This window comes from Vitis vinifera, chromosome 6, assembly GCF_030704535.1.
Source record: "Vitis vinifera cultivar Pinot Noir 40024 chromosome 6, ASM3070453v1".
Taxonomy (NCBI): domain Eukaryota; kingdom Viridiplantae; phylum Streptophyta; class Magnoliopsida; order Vitales; family Vitaceae; genus Vitis; species Vitis vinifera.
In genome coordinates this window covers 3,602,033-3,623,147 of record NC_081810.1, presented here as the reverse complement: position 1 = coordinate 3,623,147, position 21,115 = coordinate 3,602,033, and the positions used below count along the sequence as shown (strand labels likewise).

The window sequence follows — 21,115 nt, the reverse complement described above, 5'->3', positions numbered from 1 at the left end:
TATATATATATATATATATCAATGATTTATTATTAAAAAAAAATTAACTTTCTCTTCTTTTTTCTTTTTTTTCCTCTCGCATTTTCCCTTAAATTTGATAAGAATCAAATGCAGGGTTACTATGGCTAAGGATGAATCCCTTGCTATAAAAGCAAGGAGAAGTTGTCTTGATTTGAAGTATATTGATAAAAATTAAATTTTGAAGAAAGACTTGCAAGAAGAAGGTTAGGATATGGAGTGAGCCAATTAGGCGACCCCCTCCTAAACGATCAACAATTCTTAATAAAAGAACTAATATAAAAATGTGTCTCATCACCTACCTCTGGACAAGTAGTTTGACAATCCTTATAATTTTTTTGAGGAAAATATTACATCATCTTTTGGGTTATCAATTGTGATGTCATTAAGGTTATGTTTGATTCCCGAAAAATACTAAAAAAAGAAAAAAAATATAAAGAAAAATGATTTTTTCATGTTTAATTGTCCTATGAAAAATATAAAAGAAAATCAAACATAACAAAAAAAACTTTTGTATTTTTAAATTTTTTAATCTTTATATTGATGAGTTAAAATAAATAAAATGAGTTTAAAGTAACAAAAATAATAATATATCGACTTTTAATTTATTTTTTATTTTCTTTCACTTTTTCTTTTCTTTTACTTTTCTTTTATATTTTCTTTTCCTTACATTTTCTCTCTAATTTTTTTGGGAACCAAACATAGCCTAAAGGGATGTTTATGTTGCTTACATTGTAATCTAATAACCTTCACCATTTCACCATTTCATTATTAATGGGGAGCCATCCGTTTGAGAATAGTGTGAGGCATGGTCAGACTTTATTGTGATGAAAGTGTATGAGAATTACTATGGGAGGCTTCTCATCACCGTACTAATGAAGTGCCATGATGATGATGGACTCAATTAGAGAGACGTGGCTTTTGAACACCCTAAATTACACCACCACCATTATATAAGGCTCTTTTACTTGATTTTCTTGCCCATGGTTCTTCCTTTTTCTTTCCAAAAGATACAATAGCTAACCTAAAGTTCATTGTAGACCATTTTAGAATCTCTTCTTCTTTTAAAGTTCATGCTCTCCTTGACAAAGAGAAGCCCCTTAGACCAGGGAAAAGCATGGTCCTGATGGTGACATTTTTTTTCTTTTATTAAGGTGTAAAAAAGAGAAGTCCCTTGATGATAATAAGCAAGAAGTGAAATGCTGTGGATGATTTGATGTTTTTTAGTGGCTAAAGCAAACATTCAGGCTCAAGATCAGACACATGTTTTGGTAGAAGCCAGTTTAGAGGCTTCAAAGCAAATCATATATGTGAATGAAATTTTGATTTGCTACAAGGATGAGATTTCTACACATTACATGTAGTACAATTTGAATATACACTATAATTTACAATACAGATTGCAACAAAAAATGTGGGAGAGAGATGGTGAGCATCTCTGAATCCGATAAGCCCTCTCTATCTCTCATTGGAAAATTGATCCGTTCTCCGGTGCTGATTCCATTTCTGCAACATGAAGACAAAGGCCTGGCCAGCCTCTCTTGACAGCTTACCCCACCGAATCAATCGATGCATCTTTCACCAACACTGAAGCAGCATCCGATCACCAGAGGTCGCTCAATCATCATAATCTTCATCACACTCTTCTGCTCTCTCCTCCCTGATTGTCTCTAAGTTAGGGGAAGTTGAGCACTTCTCTGGGAAAGCAACAAGTGGGGGTGCAACCTCGATCCGGAGCTTCATATATTTGACCTCCTTGGCCATTAGAGTCGGTGTCAGAAAATGGTAACTGGTTTCTCTCTTTCTCCTTTTAGATGAGAAAGAGAGAGGGTGGATGGAAGAGACGCGTCTCAATGGCCAAACTGCTTGCAGGATTTAAGAGGAGAAATATGAAAATAAGGGTTAATTGAGGATGATAAAGAAGGGGTGCTTATATAGAGTTGTGGGAGGAGGAATGGGGAACCGAAAATTGGAGCTAATCCATGGCAATAAGGGAATAGATGCTGAAAATAGTAGAAGGAGATGGGTTAAGGAAATGAGGGGAGGAGAAAGACACTGCTGATAACAGCTTGGGCTTTATTTGGGTATGCTTCATACCAGAATTGGAGCTACTAAAACAAATTCCTGAGATCTAGGAAACAATCTCCAATCTCAAGGCCAACTCCCTACCTGCCACAAATCCCATCAACTCAGACCATCTCTGTTCTCACACATAATTTACAAGGGCAAATACATTGGATTAAAATCTGAAATGCTTGGAATGGGAATAAGAGTGTGGTGTGGAATGAAAATTGATTCGTTTCGTCGGAATTAGATGAAATGCAGTCTGACTTTTCCATAAGTTACACCTTGGCTGCATCCTTGGGCCTCTGGTTGAGCCACTTTGTCTTTATAGCAGTGCTTGTAGGCATGCATTCATTAGAATTAAGATTTAGTTGGGTGTTGTTGGAGAGGGATCTAGGGTCCATTACTAGCATGCCCTAAAAAGGAGTATCCTCGTTCAATCTCATGACTGGCGGAGGTTAGATCTACAAGGGTCGACTTGTAGGCTTCCATATGCTTCGACTAAAGCCCCAAACTGCAAGAACCTGGTCCAAATAAACCTAGTTACCGACCATAATATCCCAACTCCGCCTTGGATTATTACCCAACTGCCCAAAACCATCGAAGAGTTGTACCATAAACATAATGAGACCACCTACGGCACTTGAATTGCATATATCCAAATGGCGTTTTCTTTGCAGGTAGCCCACAAGCAACAAAACCAAATGCATTGTTGCTGCAAAAAGGTTCCTTCTTCTATTTCCAACTTTTCGGATCATGAAATTGAACATGGTTCAATCCTACTTTGCAGGCAAGTTTGGGTTTCAGAGAGACAATGGCAACAAGTTGAACTCAAGCTGAACTAAACCCAGCTTTATCAGGCTACTGCATTCCCATGTGGGGATGGTGCACAAGCTGCTTGGATGCAGTGCATTATCACAACCAAAAATTCACTAAAACTCATAACTTATGTTACACCCATGGTTTTGGAATTGACCAGTGTCGGAGTTGATGCACAGACTCGGTTTCTTTAGCATATATTTGTAGAACATCCTGATTTGTGATGCAAATACATCAGAATATTATGACCAAATCTCAATAGGGAAAATGCCATGGTGTAAAAATTAGCATCCTTGAAATTTGAAAGTTGACAGTAAGAAGCAAGATGCTAGGGTTTGAATCAGAATCCTCAACTTGGTTACTCTTACATCACTTGCAAAGTCCAGTGGAATGAAAAACCAATTTGCCACAACTAAGTCTTTGCCCCAGACACATGCATCCGATGCCACAAATTTGTGGCCTTGATCTGTAAAGGTATGGAGGAAGAACTGTCACAATAGCATTAACTAAACCAAAAAGACTCCAGTTTGTTGCCACAACAGCTCTATGTAGTAGATGATCTTATTTGCAAATCAAATAATAGAAATTTGAACTATGCAAAAGTATTAACAAAATACTATGCTCTACTAATTAGTTCCAGCCCTGCAGCCAAGGCAAAAACATAAAGCATCTCTACCCCGATAGAGAGATCTCATTGATTGAGATGTAAAATGCATGACCCTCATTCAAGTAATATATATCCATTCAAGAATTAAAATTTTCCTTTAATTTTTCAACAGCAGTTGTGATTAGCCTGAAAAGGGTGGTAACTCTACATCAATAAAAACAAAAAATGGAACAGAACAATCATTGAACATTAAAAGATAAATAACTAAACAAGAATGAGAATTGTTTAAAATATTTCCCAACTTCAAATTTCCATGAAGAAATTTTCCAAGGCCGTGGAATATCCAAAAGCACCATATCTACAAATATCTGCACCACAATATCTCCTTCCTCCCCATACTATCTTACATAGAATATTTAGTGAATCAATTATATCATTCACTTCTCGTGTAGAGATTTTACATATTGACATTTGGAGATGTCCAACAATTTCCCCATATGAAACTTATATCCTAATTGTATCTTCACCAAATATCTTGTCAAGTTCACCCCAAAAAAGCTGTTTTAGAGACCTCAAGCTCAACAAATGACTTGGGCCACCAAGAACTGAATGGATACCATTGATTCCTAATACCTCATTCTTCAGCAACAGCTGATTCTCTCTATAACAACCCAAAAACAAAAGCTAATGACATAACTCATGCAGCATCATGTATCTCCAAATACCTATTAGAACCATGCAATCATATTGGCTTGAAGCTTATGGTGCAACTTCATCCACTGAAACTCAAAACTTAAACCAAAGCAATCCCAAGTTATAAAAGTTCAGAACAAACTAGCATTGGTTCAGTCCTAAGTGGGTGCCTCAAGAAACTAACCTACTCAACTCAAGGAATAAACCATAATGCATGTTATGGAGAAAGAGCTTTGCCAAACAAAAAGCAAAGGAGAAAGTCCACCCAAGCCTGGGCAATATGCACTTTGCCTCCTAGAAAGCACCTAAACCCTCCCCCACTATTCACACAATCACCTAGTTCAACCTAGTTAGTCCAACCAAAAAAAAGGTAAACTAAACATCAAGAGCTGGGATGCAGTGAAGCTCATATAAAACACACCTGAAAAATGAGGGAGAAACCGTGTTCTTAAAGAAATATCAGCTCAGCAATGGAAGTTCCATTCCTTTAGTTTTTCTCCCTTCAAATTTACAAGATCGGATATGGTTACCAAAAAAAATTGATCTTCTCAGTGAAAGAAACATCAATGATTCAATAACAAGGCAAAAAAATTCCCAACTCTTTTCCAAAAACTACTAACTAATCATAACTATTTAGATACCATGAAATCCGAACTGCCTACCCAATTGACATTGTATTTCAATGTACAAATTTGGACATTTTCATAGAATGTTGATGATTCCATGGGAACTTTCAGTCTTTCATTTCATTTTCATGAACAACTAAAAGACTTGCATTCACAGGCTGTTCAGGTATGTAACGGTTGTTCCACACGGTTACATGCTGCAATTGGGCATTGGAGCATCCCATGGAATTCTACAACTGGAGCGGCAGCACAAAAGGGTGCTTAATGTTGGCTTTTATTGAAAAGTTGCCCTTTTCCATTTCTCAGCACAATCTTTTCAATGGAATTAGGGAAATAATGGAGTACTTAATTATGAAATCTTAAGCAAAACGGAGTGATATCATTGAATTGCCACGCCTAAAAAAAACAATGGGACAAACACAATTACACCATCAAAACCCTAACAAGTGTTTCCCAAATCTAACCAAATTAATGTCAGTACCTCAAACCGAAATTTATATTAGAAATCCTCAAAAATCCCCAAATATCCAAAACTAAATTTTCAAAAAATAAAAATCTCACTCGAGTGCTGGCTCTCAGTCCAGAGGGATCTCAACGTCGCCGTCGGCAATCTCCTGCTGCAAATCCTTGGGATCCTTCCCATCCACCGTACATCCTACGGACACGCAAGTGCCGAGAATCTCCTTCACGCTGCCACTCAGATCCTTCGCCATCGATCTCGGCCTCATGATCTTCGCGATCTCTATCACATCATCAAGCGATATGTTGCCATTGTGTTTGATATTCTTGGTCTTCTTGCGGTCACGCTCGGGCTCCTTTAGAGCTTTTATGACCAGAGCAGCGGCAGAGGGGACGACGGAGACCTTGGCCTGCCGATTCTGAACGGTGAGCTTCACAGTGACTCGAAGGCCCTTCCAGTCCTTGGCTGTCTCTTTGGCGATGTCTTCTCCAATCTTCTTTGGAGAGAGACCCAGTGGGCCGATTTTGGGAGCGAGTGAACTCGCCGCTCCAACCTCCCCGCCGGTGACCCGGACGTAGACGTCGACGACCTGTGAGGGATCAAACTTCGGCGGCATCGTTTCGGAGAATTAGGTTTTCTGAGAGAGACACAGAGTGTGGCGTGGGGTAGAAATGGTTGCTATAGACTAGGGTTTTGCAGAGGTCCGTATGAAATGTCCGTTTTACGCCTGGGGTTGTTGGGAATTTCTTATCTGAATTCATGTCTTTGTGAGATGTTTCGTGGCTAGTTTTGTAAATTCGTCGTAAGGACGATTTTCCTTGCTTGTTTCTAAATATGTCCTTCGGGGGTGTTTGGTACGTGGGAATAAGGAATGAAAATAATATTTTGTTTTCTTTCCTATTTCTTAGTGGAATGGAATGAATTTGATGATTCCATTTCTAGCATTTGGATGAACTTAGGAATGCAAGATTGGAATGATTATTTGTTTCCATTCCAATGTTTGATAATAATAGGAATGGAAATGAAAAATAAATAAATTTACAATAATATCCTTACATATAATTTAAAATATTTTTTTATTTTTACTTTTATTTTAAAAAATAAATTTTGAGAGGTTTTTTGTTATTAAATAATAAGACTAAAAAATATATATATACTCAATAAATAAAAAATTAACCATAAAAAATCGTATAACCCTAATGCACAAATATTCAATTATTATTTTTATTAAAAATTTGAATAATTTGTCATGCTTAAGTAGTTATAAAATTATATTTTTCAAAAAAAAATATTTATTATAATATTTAAATTCTCAAAGCTAGCAAATGTTTTTCATATTTTCAAAAGAGGAAATAAAAGAATTCTAATTTATTCTAATTTTCAACAAGTATCATATCCGATAAAATCCATAACCTTAAAAAATTTTAAATATTCATTTTTTTAATCAAAATTTTAAATAATTTGTCATGCAAAAAAAGCTATAGAATTATATTTTACTAAGAAAAAAAAAGAGAAAAAAAATATAAGAACATATAAATTGTCAAAGCTACCAAATACTTATTTCTTATTTGCAAAAAAGGACATAAAAAAACACAAACTTTATTATAATATTTTTTCCTAACCATTAAAAATTTTCAATATTGTAAACACGTGAAATCGAAAAATCTTTTTCCAACCATTTCAATTTTTCTCTCCAGTTTCCATTAATACAAGATAAAGAAACATCAAAGATTCCAAACATAAATTAATAAATAAAAAATAATCGATTTATAGAGAAGAAGAAACACATATAAAGAAGTAGAAGAAGAAAGAGAAAATAAGGTAAACCTGATCGAAGATGTAGAAGGGAGTTTTCAAAACCTAGTTACAGTAAACAATGACGAATCCTAGATCCAACAATCAAAATGAACATCCAAAACCCTATAAATTAGAAATTGATTTTTTTTTTTTTAAATATCGTGGAAGGTTTAATTGATTCAATTTGGAAGAATCACTTGTTGCAGAGAATTGGATGATGAGTGGGTCTCTAGCTTTGCAAAGAAGATAAGAAGTGGATGATGAATGGATCTTTACCTTTACAGAGAAGATAAACATCGGGTTTGAAGAACAAGATAAGAGGGTAAAATAGTAATTTAGGTTATTTTATATTATCAAATAGGTTTAATGAATCAGAATACCACCTACTTTTAATGAATGCAAATCCGACTCATAAGTTGGATTTGATTTCTGTCGGAATAATTTTTTATTTCATTTCCGCCTTCTTAACATTTAGCCAAACATAGGAATAAGGGAGAAAAGGAATGAGATGTCTATTCCCACTCCCTATTCCCGTGTACCAAACACCCCTTATCAAATAGGTTTAATGAATCAGAATACCACCTACTTTTAATGAATGCAAATCCGACTCATAAGTTGGATTTGATTTCTACCGGAATAATTTTTTATTTTATTTCCGCCTTCTTAACATTTAGCCAAACATAGGAATAAGGGAGAAAATGAATGAGATGTCTATTCCCACTCCCTATTCCCGTGTACCAAACACCCCCTTAACATTTAGCCAAACATAGGAATAAGGGAGAAAATGAATGAGATGTCTATTCCCACTCCCTATTCCCGTGTACCAAACACCCCCCTATCATAATATTCATTTCAGGGGAGCACAACACAGCATGTGAGAATGATCCATTTGGGCTTTGTATAGGCCTAGAATGGCTGGATTGATATGCTAAAGGCCCATATCGAAGCCCTCTACCAATTACATAACTTGTCCAGGCCCTTAAATAAATCAGAGCGTTAAAGAATAAAGAATTGGCTTGACTTATACCGATCGGAATGTTGCTTTCAAAGCCCAGCCCACTTACTTGCAATACAAACCAACACAATTTAAAGTAGGGCCCAGCTCTCTGGGCTTTGAAACCCACTTGGAACAAGTTGGGAAATATGTCTTGTTGGGCTTATTTCCACATTTCTTGGTAATATGTCATTTTTTTTAATTCGCATTAATATATTTAATAGTTCAATGTATTAGAAATAAGGTAAGCATCGTGTCAATACCTTTAATAGTTCCCTAAATAATTTGTAACAGATTATTAAAGTACATAAAGTCCCAAATAAATTATTTTGCTACAAGTTCGTGATTTTCATTTAATTTTTTTATTTTTTAGATTAATAAAAACGAAATACTTCAATTAATTTATATTAATAATAAAAATGATGAAATTTATATGCCTATAATTGGATGAATTTTAATTTATTTTAACCATCAATTTCAACTTTTTGTTGTTGTTTTCAAAATTTTGTTTTTAAAAAACCATGTCCTTGTTGCTTTTCAATTACATTTCTTTATTTTTATAAATACGTTTTACCGTTCTACTTCAACTCCATCATCTCCACTCTATAAGAACTACAAGATCCCTCCAAGAACGCCTTTGACATTAGGGATCGTGGACTGACCGTAGAACCCTGTTCAATAAGTAGAACACATTAATAATATATTCTCAGGTTACATGATAAGAGTAAAAAATTAGTAATTACTCATTATTAAAACTAATGAATCTTTTTATTCCTAGTTATCCTATAATTGGGTTCTCGAAACCGTTAGAATTTATAATTAGAATGAGAGTCCAACTCAGTACGTTTTAAGATATTGAGAAAAGTTGTTTTCCAATAAATTATCTTTTCATGCCTTAAATTCCCTTATAATTTTCTCAAAAAAAAAAAAGTTCTAAGACTTTTAGTCCAAAGTTTTGAAAGTATTGAAACCTAGAGAAAGTACACATAGTTCGAGATTACATGGAAACAATTTACGATATCTCTTATACTTATCTTATTTATGCAGTTATTACAAAATTTTCATGTGTATTCATATTCATTAAAAATGATTTAAAATTACCTAATTTTCTTCTCACCAGGCATAACCTAATCCTCAAACATTTGGTTTATCGCTCCTTCACCTCTATAATGGGTTAAAAAAACAGTACACACAGAGGAATCATCACACTTCCATCTTCAAATTTTCCCATACTCCCATACTAAATGCACTGCTTCTGCAACAACCCATCAGCCAGCCGTATCACCAGAATCACCACCCCCGAACGAAACAATGAATAATGAAGAGCAAATTCCAAGATGGGCACGCTAAACCATGAGGCTTGCTGAATGTTTTTTTAAAGTGGCTTGGCACTTGGCGCAGTGACAGGGTGACAGCTAGCTGTGCTGTGAGGTGTTGAAGGCTTGATTTAAAGTCCAACAAGAGACCCGTATCGATCAAGGGGTCACTTCAACCGCCCCTCTGTATTTCTCATCAACTCCAATAATGCTCAGACCCAGTTCCAATTTCAAACCTCCACTTCTCCTCAATAGCGATATGCCCTGTTTGTTCGTTTAAGGCCCACATCTTACTTTTTGGCATGAAATTAAGGGATACTGCGCTATGACGCTATCCAACCAAACCCACCTATTCTAATTCCTAAGCCTCTCCATTCACCTTTCTTGTAGGGGACTTCCCTTTTAATAATCACAGACTCACAGGCTCTGTGATTAGCCTGCCAACCCCCCCCCACTCCTTCCTTTATGGCATGAAAGATATACCCTATTGGTATTAATGAAAGCAGTTCTAATCCTACCCCTCTAATCTATTCCACTGTGTGGCCTTTTTTTCCAGCATTGTTCTTTAGTGAAGGGACCCTGTCGTTATCTTCTACCACTTCAAAGCCATATTTAAGAGTTTTCTCATGATATTAAAAAGTAGTTTTTCATGCTCATGTAAAAAATAATGTCCAATCAAAATAATTATATAAATATAAAAAATAATTAAAATAAATATTACATATAAAAATTAATTTTAAAATAAATTTAAAAACATAAAAAAATAAAACTATTTTAAAATAATATTGACTGATAAATGAGATAATTATGTTTTGGATCTAATTAGGTCTAAAAATTAAGTTTTGGTTCATATAAGTTCGCTATTTAAGTCCAAGACATAAAAAAAAGTGTGAAAATAAAAAAAAATGATATAAAGTTTTTATCTTTCAAAAAATAATATTTATTGATTATGAAAAAAAAAATAAAAAAATATTAATTTAAATTTTATTCCTTTTACAAACCTCAATAAAATTTATTATAATTTAATGATTTAAAAAAAATACATCATTTTCCAAAAAATTAAAAATAAATTATTATTATTTAAAAATCAAACATCTTGAAAAATATATATATTTAAAATTATGTATATAAAAAAATTGAAATTATGTTAAATTTATTTTTTTAAATGATATGTTTTTATAATATATATTTTTTTAAATTAGTTTTCTAAAAATGATAAATTTTTAGAATAATTATTAAAAAAATAAAGATAAAAAAGTTTTTCAATTATAAAAAATAATTTTGAAGGATATATTGATATTTTTATATTTTATATTATTTTTATTGATTATTTAATTTTTATAAGCAAAATCTTAATTTTTGGTCAACGACCCTGTGAATCCTATATTTTCCATCTTCTTACCCTATCAACAAGAAGGAAAGCAATTGGCCCTACAATTTGTACAATTAAGATGCCCTGATTTGTTATCATTTCTATACGAATTATTAAACAAGTTGATAGATGGATTGTGATGGCGTGTCATAATAATTAAGATTTGATTATTTGAAATTTTCAAGTTGCAACCAATAAAAAAATACATGCTTAGGGAGTCATTATTGGGTGTTAATATTAATTTATTTGTTATGGGATTTCACATCCAAACAAGGCCAACCGTGACGTCGATGCCATGGTTTTTCGGTGATTGGCACACGAGATGAGTTTTGGGGTACTTAATTTCTCATGCATTAATGATAATTACGAAAATCGATCAAGTGATTATTAAAAAGGTAGAAACCATCCATAGTTATCACCATGGCCTTAACTTGGGTTAGCTCTAACCACAGTCCGTTGTCATGGTTAATTTGGGTTGGAGTTAAGAGAATTCTTTTTAATAGATGTTAAAAAAGTGTTTGACTAGTCCGTCTAGTAAAAATTTTTAGCTTAAAAAATTATATATTTGACAAAATTTGAAAATTTATTTATAATATTAAAAAATTATTTATAGTATTTTATGAAAAAACATTTGATATATAAGTCTTTTAAAAACATTCTTACCAAATGCATTTTTAAAAACCATTCGAGAGTTGAAAACAATATAAAAAATTTGTTTTTTCTTTGTTTATTCGATCTTATTTTTTTATTTTGGTTTTTTGCATTTAAATAATTTGCACAAGGGTCATAACCCGTGACGCGGCCTTTTGTCAGTAACATTAAGGGTTGGTAAAACATCATTTTAAAAGTCAATTTGATTTATCCATCAGTGTTATAGTCTTTTCTCGATAATGTTAAGGATTAGTTAAGCATCATTTTAAAAGTTAGTTTGATTTATTTGCTAGTGCTATAGGTAGATTATATGTGGGTACCTATTCTATATGAGTGACTTCAAGTCATATGTCATGATATTATTTATTTTGGTAGTCTCAAGAGTGTTTTTAATACAAGAACTTTTAAGAAAATCATATTTTAAGTATTTTTTAAAAAAATACTATAAAATGATTTTTCAAATTTTTAAAATAGATTTTTAAATTTTATCGAATACCAATTTTTTTATAATATTTTTAAAAATTAAAAGTACTTTTTAGAATCATCTTCGATATTGCAGATATGGACCCACCCAAGAGGATAACAAGTGACTTTTTGCAATGAAAATGGCATGGGAATGTATAGTATGAAAAGTGAACATTTTTCCAAGCATTGTAAGGTCATTACCTAACTTAGAAATGTCGCATTATGGAACATAGAAAAAATAATTGCATATGTATATATATGTATGAAATGAAACAAAATAAAGAAAACAAGCTTAGGGTCCATGGACTAGGTGATCACGAGTAAAGCCTGACCACTTTCATCGAGGATTGAACGTCCCACCAAACTCATATTACTGAAGAGAAAGAGTACTCAAATTATCGCGAAAGGAGATGTTGGATGAAGGAAACGGAGGAGGGAAGGAGAAATTTAGGGTGTCGCGGATGAGAGGACAAGAGGAGGAGAGGAGCAGCTGGCAGGGGTCGCTCTAGATCCGAGTGCGGGCCCCGCTTCACGTGCCATCACGCCCCTCTCCTAAGGTCGTCCACGTGGCAGATTACTCATGTACGCCAACACGTGGCAGCATCCTCGAACGTCTCAACGGGACCACTCCCCTCTCTTTTATTGAACCAGGTGAAACCCCTTCTCCACGTCGCGACAAATTTATAAACTCACTTATTTTTTCTCGTAAGAGACAAACTCTTCTTCCCAAAATGCCCCCCTCATGCTCTGACTCTGTCGCCACTCGCTCTCCCTTTTTTACTCCTTTTATTCCCCTGTCGCTGTTCTTGTAACACGTGTCTTTAACCCTCGTATATATATTGGTGACAGGTCAGACTTTTTTTCTTTCTCCTTTTTAAAGACGAAAAGTTGAATTAAAAATTGAATAAATAAAAAATTGCCAACATGGATATATTGCATAAGCGTGTAAATTATATAAATATTTTTAGAGATAAAAGTTAAAACCCATTGTTATTTATCCACGTATTAAATTAACTTGAATATTTACCCACATATTAAATTGAATATTTAAAAATCAACTTGCTGATGGATAAAAACAGGTGGGCTGCCGCGACATTTCTGTGAAAGGCAGGAAGGGGCATTTTGGTAGTTTCGGAAAGAAAGAAGTTGCAGAGAAAATGAGGGAGAGCCTTATCCATTACAGCCTTTATAAAAGCAGACCAAATCTCATTATGCAAGGAACCAAAACAAAGCATTGAGAGAGAGAGAAAGGGGGAGGGAGTACATAAGACTCTGCGTAGCCAACTTTTTTGATTATTTGAATTCTTCAATCTCCATCAATGGCGTCTGGCAAAAGCTACTATGCTCGTCCCAACTACCGATTCCTCTCCGGCGATCGTGACGCTCCTGCGATCACTTCCGAGGCCGTCATAGAGCTTGACGAGTCCGATATCTGGAGCTCCTCCCACTCTGCCTCGCCCGAGTTCCGCAATCCAGTTCCGAGTTCGCGACTCGCGAAGAAGCCGTCGAAGCGTGGAGAGTCAGGCGATCGCAGCACCGCGACGGTCGGATCGCTGCCGGTAAACATTCCGGACTGGTCCAAGATCCTTAGAGAGGATTACAGAGACAATCGGAGGAGAGAAGCAGACGACGATGATGATGACGAAGACGACGACGGCGACTCGTCCAGCCGAGTCCCCCCGCACGAGTTCCTGGCAAGGCAGTTCGCGAGGACTCGGATCGCTTCCTTCTCGGTGTACGAAGGGATTGGGAGGACTCTGAAAGGGAGAGATCTGAGCAGGGTAAGGAATGCAATCTGGGAGAAAACTGGATTCCAAGATTAACACGACGGAAAAAAAAAATTGACAAATAGCAGGCGAAAAATTACGTTAGTGTCCATCAGAAAAAAGAGAGGTTTCTTCTCCATAGTTTTGCTTCTCCTGACAGGGAATTTTTTTTTTTTTTTGCGTCATTTTGTTTCATTTTATTTTATTTTGGGGTTAATGACTGCGAGGATGTGATGAAGAGGATGATTTCAGTTCTTGTAATTCTAACTTTTCTTTGAGACTGTATTCGAATTTACAGAGAAAGTAACGGTATTTTATTTTCTCTTCTGCTCATTAGTTTTACAAAGGGCGTTTTGGGGAATTTCGGGTGGGATGCTAATGATTGGTGGAATTTGAGTTTCGCGTTGGAGGGTAGGTCGGATGAGGGAAAATGCATCTCGGCGAAAATGACTGAAAAGCCCCTTTTGAATTTCCGAGTTTTTACTTGTGGCCGAGTATGCCTCGCCTACTCATCACGATATTTTTGTTTTTTTTTTTGTTTTTGGTGGCAGAAGTTGTTGAACAAAGATAGCGTTATTTTTAGAATATTTCGCGTATAATTGGATAATGATCTTCTATCCAAAAAAGGGGGAAAGTACGATAGCCTTATCCAGTTTTTGTAAATAATAAAAATAAAATACCTTATTTTGAAGGTAAATAATAAAAATGAGAATGTGGGGGTGGGGTGGAAACTGAGGAGGGGGAGTATGCGTGGAGAAGAATGAAACGAGGGTATCAGTAGTGTGTAGGGTGGGGGGGAAGAGAAGGGGAGGGGGGTGGAGTCTGTGTGGAGAGAATGAAACGGAGGGTAGCTGTAGAGTGTAGACATGATTGGGAGTTGGGAAGCGTCGCGATCGGCAGTCACTTCAACACTGCGGTCTCGGCTCTTTCCATGGTGACAGCATATGACCCAACATAATGCCCCTGCCTGACAGCCTTTCTTTCTTTTTTGGCTTCTCAGTCCACAAATTTTGTGGCCACCCGTTTCCGATTACCAACATCTATACCCCCCCTTTTTAGGGACAATTAGACCACACTAGATGCCCTCCCCAAAAGTCTCTCATTTAGCTTAAATTCTAGGCGCAATTTCTCAACAATTTTCCACAAATTCACAAAAATTAGCAGCATGGGTTCCATGGCTTTGCTCATCATTTGATCGCTTAAAGCTGAGTCATACTCATACCCCATTTGTAATAAAATCATTTCCAACAGGAATAATACCTTTCCCAACCCCTTTTTTCCTGGGAGGGGTGGGTAAGTCTAAAAATCACGTGTGGACTTATCCATTTGCTTCCAATGGGCACCAAAATTCACTTTTACAAGAAAACGACTTCACCGAAATGCCGAAAAGCACCTTCCCTATTTTATTTATGGACACAAAATGGAAGGGCAGTTTTGTCACATGCGAATTGTGAGGAAATTCCAAGCCACTACAAAAGACAGCGACTTAAAAATTCAAAAAAGAAAAAAAGAAAAAGGAAAAGGAAAGTATGTAAAGTCGGTCCACATAGAAAAGCGAAAGAATTGAGAACCGTCCCTTTGGGGGAGATGAGAAGACAGCCCTCAGATTCTGAATGATTATTTTACCATTTTTTTTTTCTATCATATGGACGCTTTGTCGTTTTACAAAAGTTCGCCCGTCGTTTCGTCGTCACGTCGTTTTCTGGCTTTATGGCGACATGGGAATATGTACTGTGTGAAGGGCTGACACTGAATCAATGATGGTGTCACCTTCGATCTCATGGAGTTTTGGTGATGCCAGAGAACAGAGGCCACAGGCCACAGTCCAGAGGCCAGTGCCCGGTACCCAGTGCCATGACGTGTGTAAGGTGTGGGTTTTACTTGGATCCAGCTGGCATCTCTTTGTCCACGTTGAAGGCTCCTCGGTCCATGATATTTATGTATTTTTATCTTAAAATGTATGAGGACTAGGTTTAGGTAGTTATTCCAAAACCATGAATGCCACCAAAATATCTCCAACAATTTATGGAATGCGCGCACAAAAATTGCATATGGTATCTAAGCCAGACAACGGGATATCATTTTCCAGGACATGTTGAGGTCTGTTTGGAACGACTTTTTAAAGTTGAAAGCATCATCTGAGAATTAAACATAATATTTTTTAAGGGTTTAATTTGAACTTTTAGTGTGAAAATTTAAGGTAGTAAATTTTTTTTGATATATTTTAAAAATAGTTTTTAAGACTATTTTCTTTTTAAAGTCAACTCCGATGAGTTTTATCCAAATAAACAGTTAAACGTACTTGATACCTAGAAATAAGGAGTGAGAAAATTGATATCTCATTTCCTCTCTCCTTATTTTTACCTTTCATAACTTAAATTATTCTGAAAATAGAATAAAAAATAATTCAAATGAAAATAAAATTTTATTTATAAGTATGATTTCAATTTATTATATTTACAAATATTTTGATTCTTTAGTATAAGTTACTTTTAAAAATGTTTTTCAAAAAATTAAAATTAAAAGACTTTTTTTAGATAAATTGTTTTTTTTTTAAAAAAATTATTTTGATTTTATAAAAAACACAAATTATAATTTCAATTTATATAATATAAACTAAGTTTAATTCATATCTTATTAAAGAATTTAAAGCATTAATTATATCCGTTATTTTTTATAATCATTATATATAATTTTATAGTTTTAAATTATTTTTAAAAATTATTAAACTTATTAATAAATTCAATATAAATTTGAAATTCATTTTATCTAATGAAAAACATTAGAACTCCTCGTCTAATTAGGTTTTTATTATTTAACCAAAAAAAAATTTCAAGGATATTTTTAAATAAATTATTTCAAATTTTGTATAATACGATTTTAAATCATATTATTAACAATTTATTTATTTTTATTTAATATTGAAATGAAAATAACTTATCATTACAATTTTATATTTCCATTCTATCAAAAGGGAATAAAATAAAAATAAAATATTCATTTCTATTCCTCATGCATAGCCGCTTTGCTGCTCAATAATATATAAATCCATTCATGACTCCGAGCCCCAATTTTAAACTGGCAGCAATGTTAATGGGGTATCACAAAATTCAAGTACCAATGTCCACTTGGGTTTTTAAGGGGCTTTAAACTACTTTTAAGTAGTTTAAATAAAAGCTATTGCATGGGACTCTTCCCCTGCAAATGACAGCTTATTTCATGGGAATCCTGCTTTAAAAACAGCCAATTTGACAACCCACTGTACTAAAAATGAGTACTAAAATCTTGGATGCCGCAAGCAACCCACTTTAGGGTCTATTCGGCCCTCAAATTTTCTGTCACAGTACCGTAATGGTCTCATGGAAGAAGTCCATATACCCACGGCTGTAAGTCCCTAGTGCCCCATTGTATATCTATTTCACAAGATGGGGTTGGTGATGTGTAAAGGATATGATTGCGACAAGTGTCTTAACTCCAATGACAACAGTTCAAAACTGGATAATCTACTAGTGTCATCATCTAGGCACCATGTGTTTTGGCAGCTTTCAGTTTTGATCGAGTGCCAACTCTGTAGGCTTTGTGCATATCCATTCCATTCCCCATATGGATAATTCTCTAACCATATGCAAAGGCCGTGTTGGAAGGGTTGCCGTATTGGAACACTTCACTTTCCTGCATGAAGAACACATAAAAATGTTAGTTTAGATTCTCCAGCAATTAAGAAATAGTTAATATTCATGCACGTAACTGGGTTGGGTTAGGTTAGGCAGCAAATGTTTTTATTGCCTTTCACGTTGAACTTAAAGAAAGTGTTGTCCTCCCTCCCCTTCTCCTTGAGTTATCTGGAAAGCAATCTATGGAAATTGGAAACAGAGGAAGAGCAAGGGAAGAGGAGAAGACAGGATTGACAATGAGTGTGATGCTCTCAATTGCTTCATTATATTGGATAGAATGACTGAAAGAGGAGGAATATTTTGAAAATAACTTGTGAAAGGAGTTCATTTTTAGATTACTTTGAATATTTTCCTTGCTCTCTCCATGACCATATTAGAGGCTGAGGCTAAAATTGGTCTGATCTCCTAATGAAAGGGAAAGGGGAAACGGCAGATTGATTGAGCTGCGTTGCAAGACTATTGCTGAATAAAAAACTGTAGTGATGTTAATCTCTTCAGATAAGATGAAACAGGCCCTTTGCCTGGTCCCCATGAAAGTACAATAATCATGCAATTCCATGTCAACCACTTATGCAGTGGAAAACTATGGAAACACGCCTAGTGAAAGTGAAGTGCAGAGCAAATCAGACTGCAAGAAATCTAACAGAAAGCGTTTCAGGGGATTCCCTAATTCAATTGGGCACTTGTGTTCCACTTGGACAGGCTTCTGAAGCATACTTCTAAAGAGAACTTCTTTTGCTTATAGAGAGCCAAAAGCAATGGTATCATTCAATTTGTATAAACATAATCAAAACCATGAATATAACCTTTCCAAAATTCTGTGGATAAATGAACTTCCAAAGCGACTAAGTTTTAACCCATGGTTTCTTGTTTTATCCCTTCCAAACTACACCCACTAATATTTTCTGCATGCGAAAAAGAGGCAAAAAAAATTTCTCCTTGGCAAAGGATGGTTACTTCTGGTGAGATCTTAGAAACTATGGGAAACTATGGAGGAGAGAATAAGAGAAGGGAAAAGGAAAAGAAAGGAAAAACAAGTTTTTCTTTCCACTCTGTTCCAATTTTATTCAGTTCTCAAAACAGAACTAAGAACTGGAAAATATGAGTCTCCACATTATTTTCTTGTAATTCAATTTTCTTTATATTTTCCATCAGAACCAAACAGAAGAACATTATTTTTCTTCTGATTTTATCCCTTTTCCTTGCAGTTTCTAAGATCTAAATGAAGCCACAATAATATAACATTGATAAAAAAACTGAGATGAAGAGATAAGGTTGCTTACAGCTCCATTCCACTGTGGCCCACACAAAATGGACTAACTAGGGTATGACAAAAATGAACAGTGCACGCCAACTTCAGCCAGAGCATATCCGTGGGTGCCTGCCTTGGGATCATTTTAGTGGCAAAAAGTTGGTATCAGAAGAACATATTCTGTAAGAGTGAGAAATTAACTAGCTCTTGCCACCTACAATATAAACCATAGTTAACAAAGTGGAATTTGCATGCACTCTATTGCTACTAGAGAGTAAGGTAATAGTACTCCATCAGTTGTAAAATATAACAACAGCATCAGAATATAACATCTATGAGTGACCAAATGCTACTTTCACTTTTAAGACTGGATCAAATTGTAAAAACTTCTTTTTATAGTAAAGTTGTAATGAAAACCTAGGGTTTTATGGTTTTGGAATAAAAGATGATGAATGAAATTGAAGACAGAAAAAGGGCTTCAAGCCCAAATCATAACTCAGAAGATGGCCTCCTCAAATACTTGAATCAAGGAATGAAGAAAAGAAGAGATACAAAAACAACCAAACATAAATACGATATTACTGGTCTCACTCTACGGCTTTCTTTTCGATTCTTTGGGAGAAAGGCGACAATGGAGTAGTTGGGATTTGTATTTTGTTGGGGGGTGCCAAGTCTTTCACCTACTCTGTTCATAAGTCAAAAGTGAGTGTCTACTGTCTCCAAACAGGGCAGGACCCTCTTGCATTATTTCACACCAGATAATAATTGGTAGAAACAACTCCCTCCAAAACTTATTAGGCACCATTGACATACCCAATCAGTAAGCCAAGATGTCATCAATTTTGTTTTATCATTGCTGATTGCCCCAGTTCATATAATCACATACATTATGCAAAACTGTTCTTTTTATCTAACACACTGATATCTTCAAGAATCTCATGGACTGCCTGATTACAAAACAAGTCCATTCTTGGGCAAAGCTAAAGAGAGAGTCAATTCCTTGAAATTTGGATGAGTTACCACCATGACATAAGATGCAAACTCTCTTATACTATGAGAAAAATTGAGTTCATATCGGAAAATAAACTGAAAATATGCATTTCATTTAAAATAGCATTTGGAATATAAGATGTAAATCACTAAAAATACCAGAACAAGATCTCAGTACTCGTATCTAATGAATTCTTGGTTCACTAGAGTGAAATAAGTAGGGATAACTATGAAATTAACACCCCTCAGAACAAACAGCAATGGTTTAACAACAAAGCAAGAACATCTTACACAACAATAATATACCAAAGATGAGTAATGCTATAAGGGTAAGGTAAAGTGGACTTTTATATCTCCTGATCCTGTGAAACATTTGGCGTTCAATATATAATACAATCATCTCCCTCTATAATCTCTCATTAGAATGGACGATTTTTAGTTACCCAACTGAACCTATATAACACAATGAGGTTCCCTTGCTCCATTGGATTAGTAGATATTGCTGTAAAGATATATATATATAAAGAAAAAAAAAAACGTAGAAACAACAATTTCATTGTGGAATGGATCAAAAGAAATGCAAGAAGGATAGTTATCCTTCAAAATAGAACAAAAGGGAGGGAAGACGAAGACACCTAAAAGAAATAAAGCCCAATGCAAAATAAATTGATACAACTCAAAGGGGGAAAGTTCCCCAACAAAAACATCACAATTAGTTGTGTGATGCTTAGTCAAAGAATTGCTTGCTGGTTGACCAAGCATGGAATCCACAAGAAAGAACATTTGCCACTCTGAAACCAAAACTAAAATCCTGTGCATGGACAAATCCAACTGTCAAGGTCCTCTATTTCTTTGAGATATCTAGGAGGTAACTACATCTAAACCACCCTCTATGAGAAGTTATAGAGACCCAAAGAGTTTGATTAGGTTAGGCCTTCCAACAAAGCTCACACATCAGTCTCTACAGGCCAAATCCACTCCAGCAGGCATGGAAAAACCTCTAAAAACTCCTCTCTCATGATCCCAGAAAACTCCATCACTACCTGCCTCCCCTAGTTTCCCTAGAGAACAACCATCAAATTGAGCTTTAGGCAGCCCAGTGGCAAGGAAATCCACACTTCATGCCAACTGCCACTCTAACATCAGATCAAGCAGTTTTTCAGTCCAATAATATCATGCTCAACAAAATACCTAAAAGACTGGACAATATAAGAGGCTCATAGAAAATAGAGGAAACACACCCCATTCCATACCAACTCTGAAGGTCTCCATTTATCCTCAAATATACTGGCATTCCTCTTGGCATAAATCTCCTAAGATAAAGCAAGAGTGGCCACACACCATTGCAACCTACTCCTAGCATTACCACCAAAAGCATGGAATGCAATCACCATCATTTTGCCATTCTGTTTCGTAGCCATATGTTTATCAAGTTAGTGAAATCACAAGTCAATTCTCATTACTTCATTACTTCCAACACTGCCTTTCTTAAGTCATCAATCCCTTGGCCTCTTTTAAGTCTTCACCACCAAAGTACTTTATGGATGGTAA

At 35.2% G+C, this 21,115-nt stretch overlaps 2 protein-coding genes across 2 annotated transcripts; one reads left to right on the top strand and one right to left on the bottom strand.

Annotated features, from left to right (window-relative positions):
- Positions 1-3,118: 3,118 nt before the first annotated feature.
- Positions 3,119-6,140, bottom strand: LOC100853149 (large ribosomal subunit protein uL11). The gene is made up of 2 exons (XM_010652859.3): positions 5,389-6,140; positions 3,119-3,367 (listed from the first exon to the last, which is right to left on the bottom strand). Exon 1 carries the CDS (start codon positions 5,901-5,903, stop codon positions 5,403-5,405), a length of 501 nt encoding a protein of 166 aa, XP_010651161.1. The 5' UTR covers positions 5,904-6,140; the 3' UTR covers positions 3,119-3,367; positions 5,389-5,402.
- A 6,917-nt stretch (positions 6,141-13,057) lies between these two features.
- On the top strand, positions 13,058-13,975 carry LOC100253658 (protein S40-4). The gene has a single exon (XM_002285129.5). The coding sequence runs from the start codon at positions 13,202-13,204 to the stop codon at positions 13,703-13,705; it is 504 nt and encodes a 167-aa protein (XP_002285165.1). The 5' UTR covers positions 13,058-13,201; the 3' UTR covers positions 13,706-13,975.
- The last annotated feature ends 7,140 nt before the right edge of the window (positions 13,976-21,115 follow it).

What these genes read in the sequence shown, in the direction of transcription:
- LOC100853149 (XM_010652859.3), bottom strand. Translation starts at nt 5,903, where the DNA reads ATGCCGCCGAAGTTTGATCCCTCACAGGTCGTCGACGTCTACGTCCGG.
- LOC100253658 (XM_002285129.5), top strand. Translation starts at nt 13,202, where the DNA reads ATGGCGTCTGGCAAAAGCTACTATGCTCGTCCCAACTACCGATTCCTC.